This window comes from Condylura cristata, unplaced genomic scaffold, assembly GCF_000260355.1.
Source record: "Condylura cristata isolate star-nosed mole 26May11 unplaced genomic scaffold, ConCri1.0 scaffold00013, whole genome shotgun sequence".
Classification (NCBI taxonomy): Eukaryota; Metazoa; Chordata; class Mammalia; order Eulipotyphla; family Talpidae; genus Condylura; species Condylura cristata.
The window spans coordinates 19,892,061-19,902,381 of NW_004567114.1; the positions used below are offsets into that span (position 1 = coordinate 19,892,061).

At 54.1% G+C, this 10,321-nt stretch overlaps 1 protein-coding gene across 1 annotated transcript in view; it reads right to left on the reverse strand.

Annotated features, from left to right (window-relative positions):
• Positions 1 to 8,264: 8,264 nt before the first annotated feature.
• IFT43 (intraflagellar transport 43) overlaps positions 8,265 to 10,321 on the reverse strand; it is a 72,782-nt gene continuing 70,725 nt past the window's right edge. Inside the window, exons 6-9 of the mRNA XM_004682059.2 lie at positions 9,504 to 9,576; positions 9,172 to 9,247; positions 8,661 to 8,723; positions 8,265 to 8,561 (exon numbers count right to left, since the gene is read on the reverse strand). Of these exons, the coding sequence (XP_004682116.1) occupies positions 8,445 to 8,561; positions 8,661 to 8,723; positions 9,172 to 9,247; positions 9,504 to 9,576 (329 nt within the window). The 3' untranslated portion in view covers positions 8,265 to 8,444. The remainder of the gene's footprint in view (positions 8,562 to 8,660; positions 8,724 to 9,171; positions 9,248 to 9,503; positions 9,577 to 10,321) is intronic.

A 10,321-nucleotide genomic window follows, 5' to 3' on the forward strand; every position in this document is an offset into this window, starting at 1 on the left:
CTTTTGCCAGTGCCTTAGTGGAGACTTCAGCCCCTGCTTCTCAGGCCCACTCAGCTGGATTAGCTTCCAAGGTGGCACTTAACGTGAGCTTGGGGCCTACTCCGGCCAGCCTCCTCTGTCCCCTTCAGAAATGCCAGAGCAAATCCAGTCCTCACCTCAGCCAAGTAGTGGGGTCCCAAGGCCTGTGGCTTTGGAGAAGAAGCTTCTGCCCACACCACCCTGGGCTGCCTCTCAGCCCCTCCCAGCAGACCCCCCCCCACTCCAACGGGCCCACTGTTTGGGCCGTTGGGAAGCAGATACCAAGAGAGCAGGGAGTGCAAGGGACTGAAGGAGGGGGTGTCTGTGAAAGGCAAAGGGAGGGTAGCAGGGGTGAGGGGAGGCTCCAGGCGGTGGTCAAGCCTGAGATCCGTAAACAGAAAGGGGTAGCAAGAGACCCCAACCGTCCTCCGTGCAGCCCTGGGGAAGTGTGGCTACCCAGGGAAGCTCTGGCACAAAGGCTGCCTTGGAGGAGGGGGAGGGGGTTGCCCCAGGGGGCATCTGTGCCTCTTGCGGGTGCTACCTGGGAAGCCAGTGCCTCAGGCTGGACCCTGGGGCAGGTCCTGACTGAGGCACTTGAACACACTTCTTGCAGAGCTTCTCTCTTGAAGGATCTTTCAAGGAGGAGCTGAGTGGTGAGGCCCTGAGTCTACCCCCTCCTAAGCTCAGCACAGAGGGGGGCCCTGGAGGTTGCTCTCCTGTCCCCAAGGCCTGAGGGCCAGACAGCTTCCTGGAGCTCAGCCGCCCATCTTCCTCACACCTCCACAGCGGCAGAGGTTCCAGTGTCTGCTGCAGAAAGACGAAGGCCAACTTCCTACCTTCCTTTTGACTGTGAAGCCAGACTCTCTTCCTGAGCAGATACCCTCAGCTCCAGGGCAGAGGTTAAACAGTTCAGGGGAGGTCAACAGCTAAGGGTCCAGTTATTGGCTCTGGAAATACCCCAGGACTCCACTCAAACTCTTTTTGGATGCATGCTGGACACAGGGAGGGCCTCCTGGTCAGAGCAGCGTAACCCTTGCTGGACACACTGGCTCTTCTCAGAGCGGATGTGCTCTTAGGTGGACAGTGGGCGGGGGTCTGGGCACAGAAGGAGGGGACTTACAAGTCAGGACTCAAGTTCCAGTCTCAGAAACATGACCCTGGGGAAGTGTCCTGGCAAGCATTTTTTTTTTTTTGGTAAATTGCGGAAGTTGGGGTGGGGGGGTCTTGAAGTCAACACCGCAGAGACGGGGCAGAAATGTCAGTGAGGGCATGGAGTGGCGGCTTGCTGAGCTACCTGCTTGCTTATGGGAGCAGTTGTTTCCAAGCCCAACTAACCACTGCTGACCCCGGAGTGGACACATCTTCCTATTGTTTCTGAGGAGCTGGAATCTGGGTTCAGCATGAGGTCTTCCCACTCTCAATGCTGGTAATGAACTAAACAGTGGCAGAATCTGCATGGGCAACATCAAACATGACCTGCCAGCCACTGCCAGCCCAGGACCCCGGGGAAGACACCCACTTAGGTGCCTTCAGCCCCTCATGCCCCTGACTTATGTGACCATCACCAATCAGTCCCGTGTGACCAGAACCGATCTTCCCCAAGCAAGTGTGAGATCCTGGGCGGGCAGTCGTCCCTCAATCACAACAGCCCTATGAGAGAGGCATTTTTTCCCAACCTTTCTCCATGGGCAGGAAAACTGACACCAGAGGACCCACCCAAAGTCATGCAGGTGTGACCCGGAAGAACAGATGCAAAGCTGGCATGGTCTACACCAGACCCACACCTGGGCCTCCTCAAGGCTCGCCACTGACTGCTGAGGGACACTTGGCACCCAGCAGCCCGAAAGGCATCCAGGGGGAATCTGGAGCAAGATTAGCAAACTGTGCGCTCTTCCCAGCGGGGCCGTGGCTCCCCCCGCCCGCCCCTCCCTGCACGGTGCCTTGCATCATACCTCCAGTGTGCCGACAGGACATGTGGCTGGCCAGGCCAGTCAGCTGCAGCCTGAGATCTGGAACACAGTTTTGCAGGCCTCTCCTCAGGTCTTCTCCCAGCCCCTCCTCTCCTCCGGTCTTCTCCCGGCCCCTTCACAGCCAGGTGTTTCCTTATGGCGAGCAGAAAGAGGAGACGCCCGCCCTCCCCCCAAGGCAGGGCTGCTTGCTGCAGCTGCAGCAGATGTTTCAGGCGCGCTGGCCAGCCAGCCGGCCATGGGAGCCAACAGCCCTGCAGCCCGGGAATTCTGGGCTAATGCTCAGCTCTGGCACAGTCCCTGTCTCGCTGACCCCTCTCGTCCAGGTCACCATGACAGATGCTGGGAACATATGCCGGGAATTAATTCACTCGGCCACAGCCACAGAGGGGCAGCAGCTTCCTCCGTGGCTCCCACCACTCTTGCTTTCTGATTTCTATTGTGCCAAAAGAAAAGCCCAATGTTTCCCCTGCCCTTGCTCCTAATACTGACCGCCTCTACTGGGCTTTCTCTTCATTGTTCTGAGTCCATTGCCAAAGCTATTTCACTCTTAGAGGACCCCCTTCCATCCACCGCCACCAGCCCAAAAAGGGATGCTGGGGACCCTCTTTCCAGTCTTGATGGTCAGATGTATTACGTGCTGGCATGGATGAGCACGTTCCCTCTTTCCTTAAGGGAAGTTTGTCTCTTTCAGGAACCTGAATCTTCCACCCTTCCAGTGGACAGACCTGCTTACAGCTAACTCAAATCACTTCTGCTACAATAGATTTTTCTGGATAACGGTACTAGCATCTGCCTTTAAAGAGAAGGTGGGTATTATTTCTCTTCTTCATTCTTTCCTCCAAAGAGGGGCTGGGGAACTTATTCTGTAACAGGGCAGATTGTAAACATTTTAGGCTTTGCCAGCCATATGGTCTCTGTCACAAGCAGGTTCCGCTATCAGAGCACAACAGCAGCCATAGACATTATGTAAACAAAGACGGGAGCTGTCATCAGCAAAACTTTACAAAAACAAGTGGGCGGCTGGCTTCACCACCAGCTGCAGGTTGCTGACCCCAGCTCTAAGCCAAAAAGCTTAGGTGAAACCCCCCCACATCCCCACCCCCAGCCCCATCTTCATCTGCACTCGGTGGTGAGACATTTGGGTTCCTCTACTGACCTGGGAACACGCTGCGGGTTTCGTAAGCAATGCGTTGGAAATACATTGAAACTTGCCTGTTTCTTTGGAGTCAGGACCAAGCCTTATTTGACTTTACTCCTGGAATGTACAGGGGACTTGATAGAAACAACACCCTATCTTAGGCAAAAGCAGCTCACAGGCTGGCAGGGAGGCCACCCAGGAACTCAGTGTTCTCCAAGTAGAGATAAATTCAATCTTAGGAGCTTCTTAGGAGATAAGCTCCCTATAAAGGAAGGGAGGGAGGGCGGGAGGAATCTGGAGATTGTGCCTCCTGTAAAGCAACAGCCACCTCTGAAACACTTTAAGGAGACAAACAATTAACTACTGAATTCATCCCAATACTCCAAAGCAATGAAAAACAAACACAAATGAAAGGGATGCCCTAGAAAATGGTCTGGCTTCTTACAAGTTCCACATAAGGGCCCTCCTTGGTGGCGCAGTGGGTTAGGACACAGCACTCCAAGCTGGCCGCAGAGGCTTACTGAAGCCTGCAAGTTCTATCCCTGGTCCTAGAGGTGACCCACATGGCGTGGCAGACCTCTCCTGACCCGCCCGCTGCTCCCCCAGCAGCCTGTTCTGCTCAGCCCCCCAGACCTGCCTGTTCTGCTCCCCACTCTGTCTTTGGTGAATCCTCTCACCACCCCTGCACCTCTGGCTTGTATCCCAGTTCTGTATTCATAAATAAATCTTAAAAAAAAAAAGTTCCACATAAACATACCTTATGACTCAGCAACTACTTTCCTAGGAATCTACCTAAGTGAAAAGGTGTGTCCTCACAGAGACACCTACATCAACAGACACCCGAATATAGGTGCATTGTTTAGGATAGCTTCAAATTGGCAGCAACTCAAATACCCATCATCTGTAATCCTACTCAGAAATCAAAAAAGGCAAATCATGCCATTTGCAGCAACATGGATGGAACTGGAAGGGGTTATGCTCCCTTCCTGGTGAAATGAACCAGCAGGAAAAAGGAAGATATTGGATGGTTTCACTTAGAGAAACCAAACAAGGGGTAGGCGGAGAAAAAAAGACAAAACTAGCAGGCAGCTATAACTCAGACACATGCATCAGGAGAAGGCGAGGCAGAGGGGGGGTTCAAACGCGGGGGGAGCACAGGGACTATGGTGAGGGCTCACGGGTGACTTGGTGGTGGGAATTTTATGGGGACTACATCTGAGAAGAGAAGTCAAACACTGTACAAAAGTGAACAGCAGTGTGACACACACACACACACACACACACACACACACACACACACACAGATAACCCATACTTAATAAAAGATCAGCCAGATAACAAAATGACCATGATCTGATGAGTTAAACAAAATGTGGGCTGTATCCATCCATCTACATGCTGGATTACTACACAGCAATTACAGGAACAAATGACGAACACACACTACAATTGAATGAGCTTGAAAAAAAAACCAAGAGAAAGAAAGCAGCCAGAGTCAAAACACTCAATATTATATGCGTCTCTTTACATGAAATTTCGAGAAGTGACCCATTTACAGAGGATGAAAACAGATCAGTGGTTGGTTGCTTTTGGCTGTAGTAGAAGTGGGGTTAACTATAGTTGGGCACTAGGAGAACTTAGGGGGGTGATAAAAGTGTCCTAAAGCAGGATTGTGGTAATGATTGCATAGCTCCTTGAATCTACTAAAATCACTAAATCGTGTGTCCACCATGGGTGAATTTTAAGGCATGCAAATTAGATCTCAATAGAGTTAATTAAGACAAAACAAAAATCTGGTGCTGACCCAAACTTCTTTCCATGGCTGAGCAGTTGTGCAGGAGGGGGTACAGAGGTGGCATTTTCTAGCAAATCCCAGGCACTGTTGCCATAAAATATCCCATGTGACTCTCCTTTGTTCACTTTTCCAGCCCATCCAAGTTCTCAAGTCTACTAACAGCTGTCAGCTTTGACAGGGAACTGCAATTAAGAGGACAGTACTAATATTATCTTCATTTTCCAGGTGAGGAAACAGGATCAGAAAGCGAAATACATTGCTCAAAGATGCACAGCTATTAAGTGACCCAACTGGGACTAGAGCCCGAGTGGGCCTCTCTGATGCTCAAACTGTGTTCTTCCCCACTGAATGTGCCCTGGGGGACATGCACAGTGCTTTGGGGTAGGCAGAATGAGGGTAGCAAACACTACCTTTCACTCAGGTGTCCTCGTCAGTGCTCCCAGGCCCTGGCAACCACTGAGCAAGGAGGGCCTTGACTCCATAAGCAGCATGCACCACACTGTTGGGGACCGAGGCTGGCATCTGGCGTCTGTCAGCAGCCATAAAAAGGTGAAATGGAGTCCGGATAGAGAAAAACATCCGGGCTGTAAAAGGCATGTGGGAAGAACTCCTTGCCCCCACCTTTTCTTTCTCCTCTTTCTTCTCTCACCCACCTATTATCTAACCACTGCTCCATTCTCGCCCATTTTTGTCCCTCGCGAGAACCATGTTATCAAACACTGCTACATGTCTAGTGTCCATTGGCTTTCTCCCTTCCCGACTTCTGCATCCCCCACCTCTTGTATTTTATATAAACCAGATAAAGAAAAAATAAACTCTCTCTCTCTCTCTCTCTCTGTTCTGATACACATGTGTGACTGTTTTGTTCGCCGGCCCTGGGGCTCCGACTCTCCGGCCTTGCTGGTCAAGGTCCCCCGCACCACACTAACAGGAGTCTGTTAGTTCCAGCATCAGTCTCCACCTGGAGCACGTGGTTCCAAGGGCCTGTCCCGAGCATCCTGGGGCTTAGCCACCATGAGCCAGCAATTAGGACGAGATGACCCCAGCTTCAGCCACAGGCTTTCTCATGTGTTTTTTTTTAAAGATGTATTTATTTGTGCATACAGAACTGGGGTACAGGCCAGAGGCTCAGGGGTGGCGAGAGGCTTTACCAGAGTGGGGAGCAGAACAGGCAGATCAACGAAGTACACTGCTGGGGGAGCAGCAGACGGTCAGGAGAGGTCTGCCACGCCATGTGGTCACCTCCGGGGCAGGCAGGGATCAAACTCATGCGGAAGCAGCTTTAGCTTCTCAGTGCTGTGCTTTAACCCGCTGTTCCATCAGGGAGGGCCTCACGTGTGTTTCTTGCTTGAGTTTTCATCGGAGGTGCACGTTTCCAGGGGCCAAGCAGGGGCCTCCCAACGCCACCCTGTCTGCCCAGCACACCTGGACCCTGCTCGGCAGGGAGCTGACAGCTGCTTCCTCGACACTGGTCCTGGGCAGACATTCACCTCCCTTCCATATAGCATGAGCGAGCAGCTTCCTCCAGGTCCAGGCATGCGGAGGTCTTGCAGAGTTGGAGGAAGCACCTCCTACGGCCACCCCACAGGCCTGCGGGCGCCTGAGTAGCCGTGCCCCTGGAGGGGGCCGCCCACACACCAGGGTTCAGACAGCGCAAGGCAAAGCTTCCGTCTGCCCTGTTGCCTTCAGCCTGGGGCATGGCTCCAGCTTCACACAGACAGGAGCCGTCCTTCGTCTTGGCTTCTGCCTCTGCCACTCTCCTCCTGGAGCTCTGCTGAAGTACCAAGCAGCAGCACCACAGATGGGAGCTGCCATCTATAAATGTGTCTAAGCGCAGTGCAGGGGAGACAGAAACAGGTATTGAGGGCACAGCAGGGTCAGACTACTTTGTTTCGAGTTCCAGCCCTGACACTTGGGCGCTGGGTCATCTTGAGCTACTCATAGCCTCTCCCAGCCTGTTTCCTCATCTGTAAGCCCGAGTAGTGGCAGCGTCTACTTCCCTGGTGTTCAGGAGGCGTAAGGCACATCTCACGTGCACAGAGCCCAGCAGCTGGCACCAGGTGAGCCCTCGGACACCTGGGACCTGGACGCTGCTGTTGTAAGATAAAGTGGTCACCCTCGCGGCGAGCCACACGCCAGGGCAGGCCGAAGACCACCCAGTTATCAGCGTCTCAAGGCGGTTGAACTTGCCAGTAATTAAGGTACTGGCAACAGTCTTTCTCCTTGGGCTTCAGAATAATGCAGAATCAAGAAAATTCAGCCTGGACAGAAACTTCTCAGTGACCACGGGGATGATTCCTAAGAGGGGCTCTCCGGGCTGAGTGTGACTCTGGAGAAGGAGGGGAGGGGACCCCACAGTCACTTATTCCCTGAGTTTGTAATTAACAGACAAGCGTTCTCTGCCCGCTCAGAGCTGGCCTGGCTCACAGGGAAGGGCGCCGCCATCACTGGAAAATCCCCCCCAGTGGGTTTTTGATGTGGAGACTCTTTGTTTTTCTGAATTTTAATGAAGGGCTTTCCAGGCAGGTGAACAGCACTCAGCAGTCCTGGTGGCTGAGGAGAGGGGTTTCAGTTGTGACCGGTGGCCTGAGGGGCCTTATCCGAAGTGGCATCTAGGAGAGGCAGGCAGAGAGATGTCGCTGTCCTCGGACAATATCCCTGTCCTCAGACATGTCTTATTAGGGAGAATGAGAAAAATAAAAAGCCCAAGGCATCTGTTTAAAGGGTTGTGCTCAACTCCAGATTTTGGCACATTTTGGAAGCGGGCAGTGAGAACGCTTGGGAGAGCCGTGGAGACAAGCAGCCTGGAACCTGCAGGTCAGAGGGTGTCCCAGGCTCCTGCAGAGGTGTGTGTCATGCTCTGGGCTGCCAGGCTGGCCCCTGCTAATGCGGCCGGGAAAGGAGGCCTGGGGTCAGAGGTGCAGTGCTTGGGTTGCAGGACAAGGGGAGGAACGAGTCAGCAAACCCTGATGTGAAGAACAGAAGCCGCAGCTTGCTATGTCCTCAGCTGTAGCCGCTCAGGAGCACAAAGGAGACAGAGCAGGTTCCCTACCGACACTGGATTTCACAGCAGGAAAGGCATCACGTCAGGCCCCCCGGCAGGCCTCTGCAACTCCCGGGGAGTCGGGCGGGGTGGGCTCTGACAGGCAGCCGCTCTGGGCACGTGCTGGGTGGGCCTGTGAACTGAACAACTCTCAGGAGCTGCACCAGCTCTGCACCCCCAGATCTAACTTGCCGCCCTACTCGACAATGGGGAGTCTTCCCATCAGACTGCTCAACAGCTGCTCTGCTGACCCATTTTCCCCAGAGGGCGTTGAAAGAACTGGAAGCAATGGCCGGAGAATAAAGCAATTTATTACGAGTGATCCAATGTGGTCTACTGAAAATAAATATTTTTATCACAAAAATACTCCATATAAAAATTCTAAACGGCTTGCAAGATTCTTTTTAAGATTTGCGCTTATTGCATTTTTTCCAGTCCACAGCAGAGAGGATTCAGGCCCAGAAAAGCCGGACCCCGGGCTCAGGGGTGTGAGGGCTGTGCCACCGGGTCCCCCTCGGTCTGTAGCAGGTCCCACTCGGTGAGGAGCTCCGAGGACACCTCAGTGTACAGTCGGTCCCAGTCCCAGCTGACGTCGTCCTGCAAGAGGGTTGTCACTGGGGAAGTGAAGGCAGGCCTGTCCCCTGCATCCGTACAGCGCCCTCGGCCAAGACCGTGAGGAGACCTGCGGCCACCTACCTCCCGGACTTCGTGCTCTGGCGCCAGGACCTTGGTGAGGAGCTTCAGGTCGATCTCTCCATCCTGTGAGTGCAAAACAGAAGCCACGCTGTGCGTGCTGGGTCCTCAGAAACTGCCTCTCGGAAGGTGAGGAGGACCGGGTGGCGTGAGAAGAACCAACCCAGACCCACAGAAATGCCTCGCGAGAGTAAAATGTGAGTGTTACGCACGGCCACTGAGAAGTGAGGGAACACCCTGTGTGTTTGAGGCGGGCACTCTCTGGGGAAAGGCCAACGCTTGGCAGACTGGCACCACTTAGGCGTTTCTACTGATGCCAGGGGAGCACCGGGGCACAGGTGGGAGCCCGGTCCTGAGCAACACTGGAATGAAGATGTTTGGTCCAGAGGTGCCGGGGTACCCCAGAATGCTGCCCCCTCAAAGGACCAGCTGCCAGGCAGCCCCCAGGATCCATGACGTGCTGTATGGATGGTGCCTGGAGCCGGGCCCTCTCTGGGGAGCCTGTTCTGCTCACCAAGGTCTGAAAAGCCGAGTACTTCATGAGGTCATTGTCCAGGTCACGGTAGGTCATCACCCGGTTGACCTGGATGCTGCAGGAAAGACAGAACTATGAGGAGGAGACACTGGCCGCCCAGTTCAGGAGAGCTGCGGGCCTCGTCCCCAGAGCCTCCCTGGCAGGTGGGAAGTACAAGTGGGAAGGAAATTTCTCACAGTTTCTCAGGGATCCCTGAGTGGAGCCCACAGCACCCGACAGACACCAGGGGGCGGCACCACACAGAGGGTGTGGGGAGCGAGCTCCTTCAAAGTGGACAGTCTCCCGCCAGCTCCACCCCTACTTGGCTGTACCTGGGCGGGGCTGCCACTTGCAAAACAAAGTCTTCCTCCTGAACTTCTTCCAGATCTGGAATAACAGGGATATCTACAATGAGAGAGTGGGGCAAAGGCGTCAGTGGCACGGCTGAGGTCTTGCCTGCTTCCCCGGTTACCACCTTCCACCCACCATCCACGGTGCTGAGGCTGCCGACGTCTCTGGTCTGTGGGGGCTCACAGTTAGCACTGAGCACCACACTAGAGATGTAAAAGTTCAACAATTTCCAGACTCCAGGCCTCACCCTAGACACTATTTTTTCGAAGACATCTTAAATGACCTTGTACATGCTCCAGGTTGGGGACCACTGCAGTGGTTCTCCAGGGGGAGAGGGGAAGAAACAGAGTCCCAGATGGCCCTGGGGATGTGATGTGCTCATTGTCAGGACAGAGGGAAGCAGCTGTGGTGAGCCATGAGCAAGCCCAGAGTGGGCAGACAGCAGACTGACAGCAACAGTGGCCCCAGGGGATGGCATCACCAGCCTCTCTGCACGACCGAGGGCCACACATGCACGAGCTCGTCCTTATCGCTGCCCTCAACACAGTCCTGGTCACGGCCACCAGCTTGGACCTGATGGACACGCTGCAGCTAATGACATGACCGGGATCCCCAGCGGTCTCCCAGGGAACAGGGTCTCCGCTTGCCAGGTCTCACTGAACAAACACTGACTTTAAAGGTAACTGTCTTTGGGCCCTCCCTGGTGGCGCAACAGGTTAAAGCACAGCACTGTGAAGCTATGGCAGCCACTACAGCACAAGTTCAATATCTGGACAGGGAGCTGACCCACATGGCGCGG